The following is a 17231-nucleotide window of genomic DNA, read 5'->3' as shown; positions in this document are numbered from 1 at the left end:
GAGACTTAATTTACTGGGTAGTAGGTGAAAATAAGAAACATTATGGTTTTGGTTAATAAAGTTCAATTTATTAAATTTTTGTTTTGAAATAAGAAAACTAAGGTGTTAACATTCTCTGGAAGCAAACGGTTTCTTTTTTTTGTGACAATATTTCCAGCACATGAAAAGCATCGTTCCGACATCGCTGAGGTTGCTGGAATTGTTAAATATTTTTTGGCAACTTCGGAAATTGCTGGATATTTGTTTGTCCTAGCTTTCCACCATTCAAATGGATTTAAGTCAAAGCGTAATTGTGGCTCGGTCATATATGTTTCAATTTGAATATAAACATCATTTTTATCGGTGATTTCGTTGTATAAAAATTCAAGAGCAGATTTATCATGTGCCTTTGCTGTATTTACTGTATTTACTGTATGTACTGCATTTACTACATCCGAGTTTTGAAGCAATCGTTTTGCTTCTGTACGAATTATTTCTTTTACGTCAGACGTTTCGTGTTCCAGATTTTTATATCTTGGATCAAAAAAACAGGATATATGGTTTAACGAAAGAGTATCACCTTCGATCCATTCAAGTTTGAAACGTCTCGTAAGTTCTGAAATTATAGTTTTTTTGAATATACACAAAAGCGTGTCGTCATCGTTGTTTAAATTTAAGTGTTTTTCGATCAATTTTTTGATTAATGGTCTCACCATTGAGATAGGAGAGTGGCTTTCTCCACAAAAAAGTGTTGTTATAATTTGCAGCGGTTTTAAAATATTTAAGAGAGACTCTATTATTGTCCATTGTTTTTCATTTATTTCTAGAGATTGTGCTACCCTTGCATTAGTAATGGCTCTATCTGCAATAACATTTGATATTGCACATCTATTTGTATATAAACTGTCTAACATAAAATACGTGGAGTTCCAACGTGTAGAGCAGCTTTGTATTAATGTATTTTTTGGCAAAGAAAGCTGTACTTGTTTTTCCTGTAATGCATGTTTCGCAACATTTGAATGTTTAAAATGTCCTACCATTTTACTGCATGTATCGATTATTTGTTGTACGGTTTTTTCTTTTAATGCATGATTTACAGCTAATTGCACACTGTGTGCTGCACATGTTACGCTATAAATGTTGGTGTTGTCCGATACTTCCGATAACAATGAGATAGCATTTACCATATTTTTGGCATTGTCTGTTACAATGGCTACTACTTTCGAATTAATTTCCCATTCTTCGAGAGTTCTCTGTAGCTCATCTGCGAGGTTTTGGGCAGTATGGCGTTCTTCCATCTCATATACACTCAAAACAAAACTGTCTGTGCCCCAATTGGAATTAATAATATGTACAGTTATCGCAATGTACGAATCCTGTGCTAACGATGACCAACAATCGGATGTACACACTACATTTTTAACAGCGTTTAATTGTTCCCTTATCTTTGTCACGACCGTACTCTTCAGACCCATTAATCTTTTTTTCATTGCTTCGTCTTTGCATATTTTATAATTTGGCTGCACTACAGACATAAACTCTTGAAAACCATCGGATGAACAGAAAGAAATAGGTAACTGATTTTTGGCAATTAATTTTGCTACTGCCTGGTGTATTTTTTCCGTTTTCGCAGGATCGTATAAACGAATGTTTGAAGTCTGACAGTTTAAAATAGACAGTCTTCGACGTTTTTTTGGTGGTTGCGAATCGGTAATTTGAAATACGCTTTTCAAATGGCGAAACGCAACCACCAAAAAAACGTCGAAGACTGTCTATTTTAAACTGTCAGACTTCAAACATTCGTTTATGCGATCCTGCGAAAACGGAAAAAATACACCAGGCAGTAGCAAAATTAATTGCCAAAAATCAGTTACCTATTTCTTTCTGTTCATCCGATGGTTTTCAAGAGTTTATGTCTGTAGTGCAGCCAAATTATAAAATATGCAAAGACGAAGCAATGAAAAAAAGATTAATGGGTCTGAAGAGTACGGTCGTGACAAAGATAAGGGAACAATTAAACGCTGTTAAAAATGTAGTGTGTACATCCGATTGTTGGTCATCGTTAGCACAGGATTCGTACATTGCGATAACTGTACATATTATTAATTCCAATTGGGACACAGACAGTTTTGTTTTGAGTGTATATGAGATGGAAGAACGCCATACTGCCCAAAACCTCGCAGATGAGCTACAGAGAACTCTCGAAGAATGGGAAATTAATTCGAAAGTAGTAGCCATTGTAACAGACAATGCCAAAAATATGGTAAATGCTATCTCATTGTTATCGGAAGTATCGGACAACACCAACATTTATAGCGTAACATGTGCAGCACACAGTGTGCAATTAGCTGTAAATCATGCATTAAAAGAAAAAACCGTACAACAAATAATCGATACATGCAGTAAAATGGTAGGACATTTTAAACATTCAAATGTTGCGAAACATGCATTACAGGAAAAACAAGTACAGCTTTCTTTGCCAAAAAATACATTAATACAAAGCTGCTCTACACGTTGGAACTCCACGTATTTTATGTTAGACAGTTTATATACAAATAGATGTGCAATATCAAATGTTATTGCAGATAGAGCCATTACTAATGCAAGGGTAGCACAATCTCTAGAAATAAATGAAAAACAATGGACAATAATAGAGTCTCTCTTAAATATTTTAAAACCGCTGCAAATTATAACAACACTTTTTTGTGGAGAAAGCCACTCTCCTATCTCAATGGTGAGACCATTAATCAAAAAATTGATCGAAAAACACTTAAATTTAAACAACGATGACGACACGCTTTTGTGTATATTCAAAAAAACTATAATTTCAGAACTTACGAGACGTTTCAAACTTGAATGGATCGAAGGTGATACTCTTTCGTTAAACCATATATCCTGTTTTTTTGATCCAAGATATAAAAATCTGGAACACGAAACGTCTGACGTAAAAGAAATAATTCGTACAGAAGCAAAACGATTGCTTCAAAACTCGGATGTAGTAAATGCAGTACATACAGTAAATACAGTAAATACAGCAAAGGCACATGACAAATCTGCTCTTGAATTTTTATACAACGAAATCACCGATAAAAATGATGTTTATATTCAAATTGAAACATATATGACCGAGCCACAATTACGCTTTGACTTAAATCCATTTGAATGGTGGAAAGCTAGGACAAACAAATATCCAGCAATTTCCGAAGTTGCCAAAAAATATTTAACAATTCCAGCAACTTCAGCGATGTCGGAACGATGCTTTTCATGCGCTGGAAATATTGTCACAAAAAAAAGAAACCGTTTGCTTCCAGAGAATGTTAACACCTTAGTTTTTTTATCTCAAAACAAAAATTTAATAAATTGAACTTTATTAACCAAAACCATAATGTTTCTTATTTTCACCTACTACCCAGTAAATTAAGTCTCATAAACAATTTACACATCTAAATATTCTGATATTTAATTATAAAATAAAACTTGCGGTACGGGTAATACATGTGGAACAGTACATTTCGACACGTGTATCCGCGAACCTCAATAAACGGATACATGTATAGATATTATGATCCGTGTACCCATATATTTCAATACACGTGTATCCGTGTATTTCAATACCCGTGTACCCGTGTATTGAAAAGTACACGGATTAAGATACGAATATGTTAATTACACGTGTACACGTATACAGGGTATTTCACCTAACTTGACCACCTTAAATATATCGCTTATTTTATATGATAGAAAAAAATGTCAAGGGGAGAAAGTATTCTGTTCGAAGGCGCCAATACGGTGATGGATCGAATTTTTTTTTCAAGGTCATTTTTTTCGAGATTTCAAGGTCATCGTATTTTTTTTAAATGGGACCACATATTTTCGCTACAACAGTCTTATAGCTTATAAAAAGACGAATCCAACGATGTGCGATATGTTGACCTTCACGTGACCTTTAGCGAAGGAATTATGAAATGTTTGTCAGTAACTTCAGTACGCGTTCGGAGACGGTAAATGAAGGAATTTCAATTTCATTGAAACAGTCTTAAATTAAATGTTTATTTTAGAAAGTGTTCAAAATGTGCACCATGAACCTGGATACATTTTTGGAGGCGGTAAATAAATTCTTGCTGAACATTTTTTAGTTGTTCTACAGTAATTGATCTACATGCATGTAGAATCCTTTGTCGCATGTTTTCTGCTGTTGTGGGAATATCATTGTAAACTGTATTTTTTAGGTGCCCCCACAGAAAGAAATCAAGTGGCGTAAGATCCGGCGATCATAAAATCATTTCCACTTTTTCTGCTGTAGTGTACATGATGGAGAATCTTATTACACTGCTATCGATACTGCAACTTGTTGTGTACGTCGCGGCTTTTTGACAACGCGCTATTGACCCGCTTCGGTCATTCCCCTCTTACAATAATAATACTTGTAAACATACTTCAACCGTTGCAAGGAGAATATGAATATCTATTTATAAGCACCAGAAACAATTACACGGTACACTGTTTCAATGAAATTGAAATTCCTTCATTTACCGTCTCCGAACGCGTACTGAAGTTACTGACAAACATTTCATAATTCCTTCGCTAAAGGTCACGTGAAGGTCAACATATCGCACATCGTTGGATTCGTCTTTTTATAAGCTATAAGACTGTTGTAGCGAAAATATGTGGTCCCATTTTAAAAAAATACGATGACCTTGAAATCTCGAAAAAAATGACCTCGAAAAAAAAATTCGATCTATCACCGTATTGGCGCCTTCGAACAGAATACTTTGTCCTCTTGACATTTTTTTCTATCATACAAAATAAGCGATATATTTAAGGTGGTCAAGTTAGGTGAAATACCCTGTATATTAGATACACGTGAAATCAAGATCTCTAATTCAAACGGTGTGTGCTGTTTGTTTCGGCTTTAGTTTCGACTCCTCGAATCGCGCGACTCTTAAAGTCGCTCTCTCGCGCTCGCGGTCGTGATTAGGTCCCTTTCGAAACGTTCGTCCCGCTCGAGATTCACCACGTATGCTCTTCCAACAATTCGTATATTGTTGGAAGATTACGTATTGAACAAAATCTCGAGTCCCGTGTTAAGTAAGTTTCAGGCTTCGGCAGGACCGCCGAAGAAAGAAAAGGCTCTATATGAGCTGAAGAGGCCCTAACTGTGGAAGTATAAAAATTCCACACGTGGACTCTGGAAATTTCCAGAGTCCTGATGCGTTTTTGTTTAAGCGAAGGGGAGGTCCGAGCGGCCGCGTGTCGTGGCGGAATCGGGCAGTCGTTACAAGATAGTTGACCACAGCATATGTATAATAAAGATTTCCTCTCACAAAACCAAGACAAGCCGTCTCGTATATTAAATTATACCCCAACAGGTTATGGGCCCAGGGGTGCTAGTGGAAGTGAGGTGAAAAGGAAAAAGAAAATAAGCTGTGGAAAGTGTATTTAAGAAGATTTTTTTAACGGCTCGTCTCTGTGTGTTTTTTCGTTAGTGTTGGAAAAAATTCCTAGTACGTTCGCAAGTCAAAAAGTATGGATATCGGCAGGATTAAGGTCGAGATGTTAAGAAATGCCGATAATTGGCAAGAATGGCGATTTGTCATACGTACTCTGATGGAAAGTAACGATCTGCTGGAAGTGTGCGATGGCACATTCATCAAGCCCGAGGAAGGAAGTGAAAATTATCAAGTAATGTTGACCAGATGGAATAATGCTAATAAAGAAGCGAAAAAACTAATCGTTACCACGCTTGAATCAAAGCCATTGCAATTAATAATGAATTGTGATACGGCAAAAGACATGTGTCAAAAGCTACACAATGTCTTTGACATGAAATCAGATGAAAGTCTGTCTTTGATTCAAAAGGAATTTTTTGAATTTCGTTGGGATCCTGCAGGAAATGTGGCACAGCATATATCGAAACTCGAACAAATGGCGAGTAAAATGAAAGCACTTGGTGGAGAATTACCTTCTTCTATGCTGGTTACAAGAATTCTTTCGACGTTGCCACCAAAGTTTAATTATTTTCATAGTGCATGGGATTCAACGGCAGAAAACAAAAGAACGGTTGAAAATCTAACGGCGAGACTCATGACCGAAGAATTACGCATGCAGAAAAGGGACGACACGGAAGAATCCACAACGGCCTTACTTTCAAAAATGAATCTGCGAGCTAATTCCACGAAGAAAACCACGAGCAACGCAGAAAGGAAAATTCATTGGAAAGGGAAGACAAGTATCTGTTATGCATGTGGCTTGAAGGGTCATAAGCAACAAAATTGTAGAGGCTGTTTCGAATGTGGATCAAAGGATCATATGGCGAGAAACTGCACGGTAAGAAAGGGCGAACGAAAGAAGAACGAACACAAGAGGAGTGAGGATTCGTCGCACGATTCAGCGCAGGCATTCACAGGATGTACAAGACAGGAAGACGATGACGATTATTGGCTAATTGACTCAGGTGCGTCAGACCATATGACGAATCGACGAGAGTGGTTCACGGAGTATCAACGGCTTAAGGAATCGGTAAAGATTTACATCGGTAACGGTGAGAAAGTGTCAGCAATTGGCCAAGGTAATGTACGAATCAAAACGAATGGAAACGGAAAATAGCTAGAAGGAATTTTATACGATGTCTTGTATGTACCGTGTATGAAACATAATCTATTTTCTGTAAGAGCTGCCGCAAAAAAGGGCGTAGATTTTTCGCTTACTAAAAAAGGCAAAGAATGCATATTTACGTGTAAAAATAAGGTTGTAGCTGTAGGAATAGAAATCGGGAAATTATATAGAATCGATTTGCAGGTTTTAGTTCCGAGTGTAGCGTGCACAGCGAATAAAGTTGACACATTGCAATTATGGCATGAAAGGCTCTGTCATCAAAACAAGCGCCATGTAAAGTCTTTTCTCAAAGATAGAGGAATAGATGTAACGGTAGATAGCGAATTTTGTGACGGTTGTGCGTATGGTAAGCATCACAGGTTACCCTTCGGAAGGAAAATTGAACGTGCAACAGCGGCACGAGAATTGATACATTCCGATGTATGCGGACCGATGTCTGTAGAATCGCTGGGTAAAAGTAAATATTATGTTATTTTTAGAGATGATTATAGCAGTTATCGGAAAGTTTATTTTTTACATAATAAATCCGAAGTGAAGGGAAAAATTAAAATTTTCTGCAATGAGGTAAAAACGCGTTTTGGCAATAGCATTAAAGAATTACGTACCGACGGAGGGAAAGAATATGTAAACGAAGAAGGTAGTAATTTTTTACAAGAATTAGGTATAAGACACGCTGTTACTATTCCATACACACCGGAACAGAACGGAACCGCCGAGCGTGAAAATAGAATCGTAGTGGAAGCCGCGCGTTCAATGTTGTTTTCGAAGCCGGACTTGCCGAAATTTTTGTGGGCGGAAGCGATTAATTGTGCTGTACATGTATTAAACTACACAGGACCAACTAAAGTAGAAAATAAAACGCCTTTTGAATTATGGTTTGATAAGACAGCCAACGTAAATCATTTAAAAGTTTTTGGTACAGAATGTTTCGTGCACATTCCTAAAGAAAAGAGAAAGAAACTGGATAAGAAAGCTTATAAAGGTTACTTTGTAGGATATTCTGAAAATGTACAGGGTTATCGTATCTGGATTCCTGAAGTACGTGATGTTGTAATGAGTAGAGATGTTTTATTTAAAGATGAGAAAGTATGTAAAACCGAAGTAGTGATTGAATTAGAAAAACAAGGTGATAAATCCAATGAAAGCACAAATGAAACAGAGTCTAAAAGTAGTGAGTCGAGCGATAATGAGAGTCCAGAGAACGATAATTCTGTGCAAAAGATAACCGATCATAAAGTGCACACTAGGAAATTAAGAGATCGAATAAAATTAAAGAAAACAGAATTTTACGGAAATCCTATTGCGATTTTGGCTAATGCGGAGCCAATAGATTATGAAGAAGCGATAAACACAAAAGATGCGGAAAAATGGAAAGAGGCCATGGACGAGGAAATGGAATCATTACATGAAAATAATACGTATGTTTTGGTTGAAAAACCAAAAGAAAAGAAGGTTTTTCGAAATCAGTGGGTTTTTCGTTGCAAAACAGATTCAGATTCAAATGAAACCCGATATAAAGCAAGGTTAGTTATAAAAGGTTGCTCACAAAAGGAAGGAGTCGATTACTACGAGACGTTCAGCCCTGTGGTCCGTTTTGATACCGTAAGAACTTTGCTTAGTATTGTTGCTCAAGAAAAATTGTATTTACGACAATTCGATATAAAAACCGCGTTTTTATATGGTACGATAAATGAAGAAATTTATATGCAGCAGCCGAGAGGTTTTCAGGATGGAACGGGACGCGTAAGTATGTAAACTGTTAAAGAGTTTGTACGGTCTAAAGCAAGCTCCGAGGCAATGGTCAAAATGCTTTATGAATTTTTTGACAAAGTGCGGTTTAAGGGAGAGTAACGCCGATCCGTGTCTATTTTATAAAGTTAAATATGATATGAAATTTTTCTTAGTTTTATGGGTGGATGATGGCCTAATAGCTGCAACTCATGAAAAGGAAATCGACTCTTTCATGTGTAAGCTACAGGGTAGGTTTAAGGTGAAAACAACGACGGATGTCAAAAGTTTCTTAGGAATTGAAATAACTAAAATCTGTGATGGTTCCATTTTCATAAATCAATCAGGCTATATACAAAAGACATTAGAACGTTTTAAAATGACTGATGCTAAGCCGGTGTCTACGCCTATGGATACAGGATGGGACACTAGTGATCTAGATAGTATAGATGAAGTTGAAGTACCATACCGTGAGGCGGTAGGACATTTAATGTATTTACAAGTAGTCACACGACCTGATATAGCATTCACAGTAAATGTGGCATCTAGGTCATTGGAAAAACCTACGAATGCCCACTGGCGTTTAGTAAAACGTATTTTGCGGTATATAAAAGGAACAATAGATATAGGTTTATATTATAAAACGGAAGGGAAATTAGAATGTTTTAGTGACGCGGATTTTGCAAGTGATAAAACCAATAGAAAATCAACAAGCGGTATTCTATGTAAGTTTGGCGAGGCTGCAATAACGTGGCAGAGTAAAAAGCAACAATGTGTTGCACAGTCTACCACAGAAGCAGAGTATGTAAGCGCGGCTATCGCTGCAAAGGAGATAGTATGGCTCACGCGTTTGTTACACGAAGTTAACGTAAATAACGGGAAAAAGGATTTGTTTATTGACAATACGAGTGCAATTAAACTTGTGCAAAATCCCGAATTTCATCAACGAAGTAAACATATTGAGGTAAGATACCATTTTGTAAGAGATCTCTATGAGCGAGGAATAATTAATGTTAAATATGTAAAGAGTGAAGATCAATGCGCGGACATTTTAACAAAACCACTTGCAAAATCAAGATTTGAATTTATGCGTTTAAAATTAGGATTAGTAAGTAAAAAAGAGTTACTATGTAATCGTCGTGTGAAATTTTAGGGAGAGTGTGGAAGTATAAAAATTCCACACGTGGACTCTGGAAATTTCCAGAGTCCTGATGCGTTTTTGTTTAAGCGAAGGGGAGGTCCGAGCGGCCGCGTGTCGTGGCGGAATCGGGCAGTCGTTACAAGATAGTTGACCACAGCATATGTATAATAAAGATTTCCGCTCAGAAAACCAAGACAAGCCGTCTCATATATTAAATTATACCACAACACTAACAAACTGTTTCAAGAGTGGGCTACAACAAATGGCTTTTCATCTTCATTTTCGGATGAGGATGGAAAGTCATTTCTGTTACTACTTTGTCACGTAACTCGTCTGTAGTTGTAGTTAGTTTCTTTTTCTGGCTGGCTCACGTATGCATGTACCTACCTGGTACATGACTGTACCATACATGCCAGCCATCAGGGCAACCCGCGGTTATGATACACATAGAGTTGCGAATATGCAATAATCGCGTTTGCTTATAGAGTTGCGAATTACTGTTTTTTGCGTTTCCTTTCCAGAGTAGTGTTGCGACTTGACACGATACGCGATTGGTTTTTTGCAAACTTAGGTACTGAATGTTTGCTTTAAAAATAGCGTTGCGAATTATTGATAAACGCGATTGCTTGTAGAGTTGCGAATTACTATTTTTCGCGCTTACTTTTCAGGGTAGCGTTGCGAACAATTACCATTCGCGTTGCTTTTTTACTCTTTTATACATATAATGGATATCAACCGCGTTTGTAATTTTCATGTTATAAATTAGCTTTGCGATTTTGATTCATCGTGCGATTTTTTATTTAGCATTGCGATACTTTAAATGCCAAAATTCGACACCAACTGTAATATTAGAAGTAGTTAATTTATTTTGTGGTCAGTACGTGTGTATGTACATGTATCATTAGCCCCTGATTAAAATTAGAGTTGCGAATAATATACAAAGTTCGCGTTTGCTCGTAGAGTCCGAATTGATATTTATCGCGTTGATATGTTAGTGTTGCGTCTAAACACGATTCGCGATTGTTTTTAATGCAAACTTAGAAACCGAGAGTTTGCTTTAAAAATAGTGTTGCGAATTATTAGTAAATGCGATTGCTATTAGAGTTGCGAATTACTATTTTTCGCGTTTGCTTTTCAGGGTAGCGTTGCGAATAATTACCATTCGCGATTGCTTTTATTGTTACAAGTCGCGTTTGGAATTTTTTTTATTATAAATTAGCGTTGCGATTGTTGATTTCCCGCGTTGTTGCCCCGTAAAGTTGCGATATTTAAAACGTCTAAATTCATCCCCACATGAGCCACTCTACAGTAGTTAATAGTAGTTAGAAGTAGGTAGTTTATTTAGTACATATTTATTTGCATCAACTATAGACGCCCCCAGCACCATGATTCAGCATTTTTAGGCAAAACGCGATTTGCATTAGCGTTACGAAACATAAATACAGGGTGTAAACGATAACTTTGGCAAAAATCATAGGGTAAGTAGAGGTCCCATAGGCAAGTATTTTGAGCATGGGAACCCGTGTCCGGAAATGCACCAGTAAAGAATTACGGCGATCTTTAATTTTGGTCTTTCGCGCCTGATGGGTAGGCAAACTTTTTTTAATTTATTGTTTCTTGACCATGATTTCTTTAAATGTTTACGTTGTTCATCGTAAAACTTTCAATGTTTGTCATCTTTGTCACCTACACGACTGACCCACCTCAAAAGAAACAGTTTCCAGTACGATGGGTTTTCTATCCATCAGGTGCTAAAGACCGAAGTTAAAGATCGCCGTAATTTTTTACTGGTGCATTTCCGGACACGGGTTCCCATGCTTGAAATACTTGACTATGGGGCCTCTACTTACCGTATGATTTTTGCCAAAGTTATCGTTTACACCCTGTATATTTCCATTAAAGTTAGAGTTGCGAATATACGATAATCGCGTTTGCTTGTAGAGTTGCGAATTCCTATTTTTCGCGTTTCCCTTTCAGGGTGGCGTTGCAAATTCCATACGCGATTGCTTTTATTGTTATTTAAAAATAATGTTGCGAATGAACTAATCAGTTTACTTTTAGCGTTGCGAATTAATATTTTTCGCGTTTACTTTTCAGGGTTGTGTTGCGAATAATCACCATTTGCGGTTGCTTTTATTGTCATAAATCGCGTTTGGAATTTTTGTATTATAAATTAGTATTGCGATCTTGACTTATCGCGTTTTTTATTAATTAGAGTTACTGAACGGCCAAAACGCTGGCCAGAGACAGTGCTCCAGGATCATCACGACGCAGCTGGGATTCTACAAAGCCTTGAATGGCTCAACATCATTATTAAAATTAGTGTTGCGTATGATTTAATATGGGTGCACGCGATTTAATTAATAAAGCAATCCTGTGTGGTTCATTTTACGATTAATAAGCACCCCTCGCGACTTTTGTAATTTACAAATTAGCGTTGTGAAAGAAACAATGGTCCACTCACGGGTTGTTTAAATTTATGACGAGTGGACGTTTATTCTAACTATATGAAATATATCTCTGTTTTGTATATTTGTCAATGGAAATACTGCTCGAAACGGCTGTTATATGTATATGTATAAATCAAATGTTTCATTCTTCATAACATGTACAAATTTATAATTTTTATGAATACATTTTTATCACTGATTTGTGATGCATTTAAAAATGATATATTATAATTAAATTGGTCATAGATTGAATTCACGCATCTAACATATATGTATGTCACTAATTATTCATTATTAGAGTTAATTTTTATGCGATATAGTGACCTTTCCAACCGCAATATTTATTTATAAATAGTGGATTCCTTTATAAATATTCGGAATTCTTTGCAAAGGTCAAAGTTTGTTCGCGATCATTGTTTGAATCAATGGAGAATAAAATGCTTGCATCAAAAGGGTATACAAATTGCAATTCGATATTTCATATTGAGTTATTTATTGCTCTTTTTGTACGAACCTAACTTAGTTTCCAATGCAGTCAAATATAATTATTTTAATACATACGTCTTAATTCATGTATTTAATATAAAGAAAATTCTTTAATTGTTCAATTTGGTATCATCAATTTTATTTGTAAACCAAAGCGAAATATAAAACAGTAACGAATGGATAAAATTTTAAATCTATTCGGTCTTTATCTTAACACTGTCTAATCTTGGCGATACATAATTATCTTTTTCTGTGTCTACTAATATATTTTCATTTCAGCTACTAATCCTTTGAACAAGTTCTTTTTACAGAGTATAGAAGCATAGAAGAATGGAATTGGAAATGGTACACGGATTCCATCTTGATCGCTCTTAGACAAACTATTTCATACAACTTTATTTATTGTCTGCGTTTATGTTTCAGGAAAACATCGTGGGATTAACAAGTGCACGAAGAAGAAAATATGTTATCATATTTCTTTGTTTTATATGAATTATACTTATTGTATGCAAGTGTATGTTTCAGGAAAACATCGTGGAACCAACAAAGACAAGAAACAGAAAATATCTTCTCATATTTTTTTGTTTTGAGTTCTATCTATTGTATATGAGTGTATGTTTTAGCAAAACATCGTGGAATTAACGAAGCATCAAGAAGAAAATATCTTCCCATACTTCATGTTTTTACAGATTGCGTTAGAATTAAGTATAAATGTATATATGTAGATTATAAGAGAAATATGCGAATTTTGTGGCGTCGTATTAAGTATTACGCAAATAAGCGTACATTTAAATGGAACAAGGGTTCGTACGTGCAGTTGCAGATTTTTTCTTGGTTTTTCAGTGTCTTCTTAGCCACTATCGAAGTACAGGAGTCCATTTGAGTTGGAACGATTATTATCAAGATATACAGGGTTTTCGGCCACCTTTGGGAAAAATTTTAATGGGGGATTCTAGAGGGCAAAAAAGACGAAAATCTAAAATACCAATTTGTTGATGGAGGCTTCGTTAAAAAGTTATTAACGTTTAAAGTTCCGTCAGTACTGAATTTTTTTCTCGAAAATGCGCAAGATTTCGCGGGTATGTCTATTCACCAAAAATGATTGTAATTCACTCCCGCAACCGAAAATAATTTTCCTAGAACAATTTAAAATTTTTTTTTTCCATCGAAAAATTTTACACCTCGAATTTTTTTCTAGAAAGTGAGTAGGATTTTGAGGGTATGTTTAATGACCAAAAATGATTTTAATTTACCCCGGCAATAGAAAATAATTTTTTTAGAACGATTTGAAAAATTTTTTTTCGCCGAAAAATTTCAGCACCTACCCGATTTTTTTTCTCGAAAGTGGATAGGATTTCGAGGGTATGTGTATTCACCAAAAATGATTGTAGTTGACCTACGCAACCGAAAATAATTTTTCCAGAACGATTTAAAATTGTTGAATTTAATAGTTAATAACTTTTTAACGAAGCCTCCATCAACAAATTGGCTAAAGCCTTTAGAATCTCCCATTAAAATTTTTCCCAGGGGTGGCCGAACACCCTGTATCTAATGGTCTGGTTTCGTACGTGCTGTTGCACATTCGTATTTTGTTTCTAGAAAACATGTGGTGGATTGTCTTACATGTATCGACATTTTGTTAGGTTTTTGGTCTATTTATCAAACAGTTCTTCTGCAAACTCTCTTTGTTATTCGTTTCTAACAACGATCGAATTTCGATCGTTTTTCTCTTGGGAGAGAATATCCAAAGATGTAAGCATTCCTCATCAAAGGAGTGTGGTTGGGGTGAGGATAGGGCGGGTCTCCATTCGCAGCAACCTCCAAATGGTGAGACCTGAAAATCATTATTATTTAGTATGTAATTAATTGTATCATTCGTAACTGTATAATATAATGATTAATTACATAGCAAATAATATGAGCTAATGGCTGCGATCTTCCGCGCATAGTTTAGTATAAATATAGCTTCTTCATCAGACCTAAAGCGATCAATACTTCGATCGTTTATCAAATCGTATCTCTCGTCACAATTAATTTTATTTCTTATAGTTAATAGAGTTATAGTTTAATTTCATTCTGGATCAATAATTGGATTTGACACCCAGAGAGTAACAAGAGTCTAAAGTAGTATTTCCCAAATCATTTTTGGTTTTCGATTGTCTGATATTTATTTATCTACGTCTTGCAAACAAGTGTTTTGTTATAGATTATACCATACGAGCGTATATTTGATAAAAATAGGACTGTTGTTTTTGACTTCTCAGGAACTATAACATATAGACAATTTCATTCTTGTTCTCTATTTCTTCCAAATCATTCTCGCTTTTTGTTTCGCTCGCTTAGACTTTTTTGATAGCTCAGCAATTTCGTTTGTTTACTTTTCTCCGTAATTGTAAAACGAAACTACCTTCGTTACAAAATCACCACTAACATTACGAAAACAATACTATATCTGCAATCTCAAAAACCAGACGATTAAAATAAAATTCTTTGTATTCAACTGTTGACGATAGTGAAATTAAAACATTCCATTTATCTGATTACACAGTTGATTTATATTGTAGTGGGTTATAATAGGTTTTCGAAAATGAAGCCAGTGAAGTGCCTTGTTTGTGTGAAGTCGGGGATTTTATGGACCTCTATTTTGTTCTTTCTAGTAATTATATAAAAGTTTTCGTATAATCAAAATATTATCAAAAATATTAATACTTACTTCTTTACGAAAGCTTCTTCAGTCAACAACGGTATTTTGTGCAATGTCTAATCATTTTTTATAAAACCGTCCCTTGGCTGTGGAAGTCAGAACCACTCCACGATGAAAATAATGGCTGTTGGTAATGGCAAATAATACACATAATCAAACCATGTGTCCTTTTTAACGGATGAAAAATAATTACATTCCATTTTATACTTTTTATCTTTGCCATGTAATGTTTAATATTTAATTTTTTATTCATTGCGCGACCATCGTTGACGGGGAAGGATAAATACTCGTAGTGGGTCCTCGGCGATTTAAAACAATAATTTATTTCGTAAAGAACTATCTTACCGTGTCGCTAAGCCTAGTGGACAAAGTTATTGCATCTGCATCCTTTAAATAATTACCGCTTACGGTATCGACAGATCGATAAAACATGTGGAGTAATAGTTTCTAATACTATTTAACGTATTTACAAAATCTCGTCATCGAGAGACGCTAGTTTCTTTTTTTTTTTTTAATAAGAAATAACGATGTTCTTATGTTACAGGTAGATCCACTCCCGCGCGGAATAATAAATAAATGTAATTTCACTCGATACAGTAATGTTAACGATCAACGTAAAGTCTCTTCTAACGTTTTCACCCACAAACTATAGCCACCATGTTGCATCCATCGCGAAGCTATACAACTCTTGTAAGCAACGCATCTTGTTATTATACAAAATAACAAAAATATTAAACGGGGGTTGAAAACAATTACAATATCGGTTTCAGTTCTTGATACAGTCATGAGAATCAATATTATAACCGTTATGGCTCGTTTCGATTTTGGTTTCGATTATCGATTTCATAATTGTTATTTTTTGATTCTGCTTCAATTACAGTTCTATATAATAGGTACGCCGTAGCAAAAATTACCTCTTTGACACTCGACATAGCATACGAAATAAGGAAATCGTGTATTATTAGTTATTAAGTATTATGTAATATTAGTACGTGTCTCGCAGATGTGTTAATATTTTCAGAAATTTAATAAGAACCGTATTGAAATCGATGTAATCACGTACATATACAGAACTGTAATAAAAAAAATAACAGTTTCAGAATCAGTATTATATTGATTCTGCAGAACCCTAATTGATATCGATATACAGCGAGCTATAGTCGAAATCGTACACCACACGTACGAAATATGTTTCATTTTCATAAAAAAGAATTAAGAATTTTTATTTTTATAAAAAAGTTCAAGGATGGCTTGGAAAAAAAAATTTAAATTTAAATAGATATATGTATTTACGTTTATTGTGTTGTAACATCAATGCCAATTAACGTTTTTAAATGTAAACAAAATTGTATCGTATAGAATCATATTTATGCAATCTTCTACAGATCGATTTTATAAGTTTTTCTGTGAAATCGGATTTAATTTTGTTTGAAATTATATATTTTCGAATTCTAATTTCCAATTAGTTTCACATATTTTCTATTACATTCAGGTGATTGGGGAGGGGTATTATGTGTGAAGTATGTTTTGAGTCGTTGTAAACGTAAAATTTAACGCAATTAAAAATTTCCAATTTTTCGGCACTATTTTAAAATTACTTTTCAGAATATTCAGATACACATATTTATCCACGTTCTCCTCAATGAATACTAAATTACTTAAACCATTACTGATCTATCTCCATGTATAATTATGGAATTCATATTTTTTATTTTAAATTCTTCATTAGGTCGACGCCACACGGTAATTTTTCACTTGGAATGGAAAACATTAAATGTACTTTCGTTAGTAAAAATTACCACTTTCCAGAAATTAGTCTTTAGTTAAATATTTGTTGGCGAAAATTTTCTTTTCGTAAAACTCGTCTTACCGTCTCCGAATGAACACGTTTTTTAGATATTTATCCACTTTGTTAGTCAATTGTGGTACACTAAGCTTTTGAATTATCTTTAATTATTCGACATATCCATTTTTCATCGAGTTCGTTAAATTTCATATTTGGTGCAATTTTTAATTTATTTATAATTCTGCCTTTTTTGTACCGTTTTATGATGTATTTACACTATACTAAATGTTCCTGGCAATAATTTATACGATTTCTCTTACAATTTTTACCATTTTCATAATT

General features: G+C 34.9%; 2 protein-coding genes across 2 annotated transcripts; one reads left to right on the top strand and one right to left on the bottom strand.

Moving 5' to 3' along the window:
• Nucleotides 1-105: 105 nt before the first annotated feature.
• On the bottom strand, nucleotides 106-1514 carry LOC122400907 (E3 SUMO-protein ligase ZBED1-like). Its single transcript, XM_043402643.1, has 2 exons — nucleotides 181-1514; nucleotides 106-115 (listed from the first exon to the last, which is right to left on the bottom strand). The coding sequence occupies exons 1-2, from the start codon at nucleotides 1512-1514 to the stop codon at nucleotides 106-108; spliced, it is 1344 nt and encodes a 447-aa protein (XP_043258578.1).
• Nucleotides 1515-1891: 377 nt separating this feature from the next.
• Nucleotides 1892-3343, top strand: LOC122400906 (E3 SUMO-protein ligase ZBED1-like). The gene has a single exon (XM_043402642.1). It carries the CDS (start codon nucleotides 1892-1894, stop codon nucleotides 3341-3343), a length of 1452 nt encoding a protein of 483 aa, XP_043258577.1.
• The last annotated feature ends 13888 nt before the right edge of the window (nucleotides 3344-17231 follow it).

Source organism: Colletes gigas, unplaced genomic scaffold, assembly GCF_013123115.1.
Source record: "Colletes gigas isolate AHSC1104 unplaced genomic scaffold, ASM1312311v1 Colletes_gigas_Sc00020, whole genome shotgun sequence".
NCBI classification, from domain to species: domain Eukaryota; kingdom Metazoa; phylum Arthropoda; class Insecta; order Hymenoptera; family Colletidae; genus Colletes; species Colletes gigas.
The sequence above is the reverse complement of the archived record's forward strand: the minus strand, read 5'-3'. Positions and strand labels throughout refer to the sequence as shown.

Coding starts and splice junctions, on each gene's coding strand:
- LOC122400907 (XM_043402643.1), bottom strand. CDS start 1,514: ATGTCTGTAGTGCAGCCAAATTATAAAATATGCAAAGACGAAGCAATG.
- LOC122400906 (XM_043402642.1), top strand. CDS start 1,892: ATGTCTGTAGTGCAGCCAAATTATAAAATATGCAAAGACGAAGCAATG.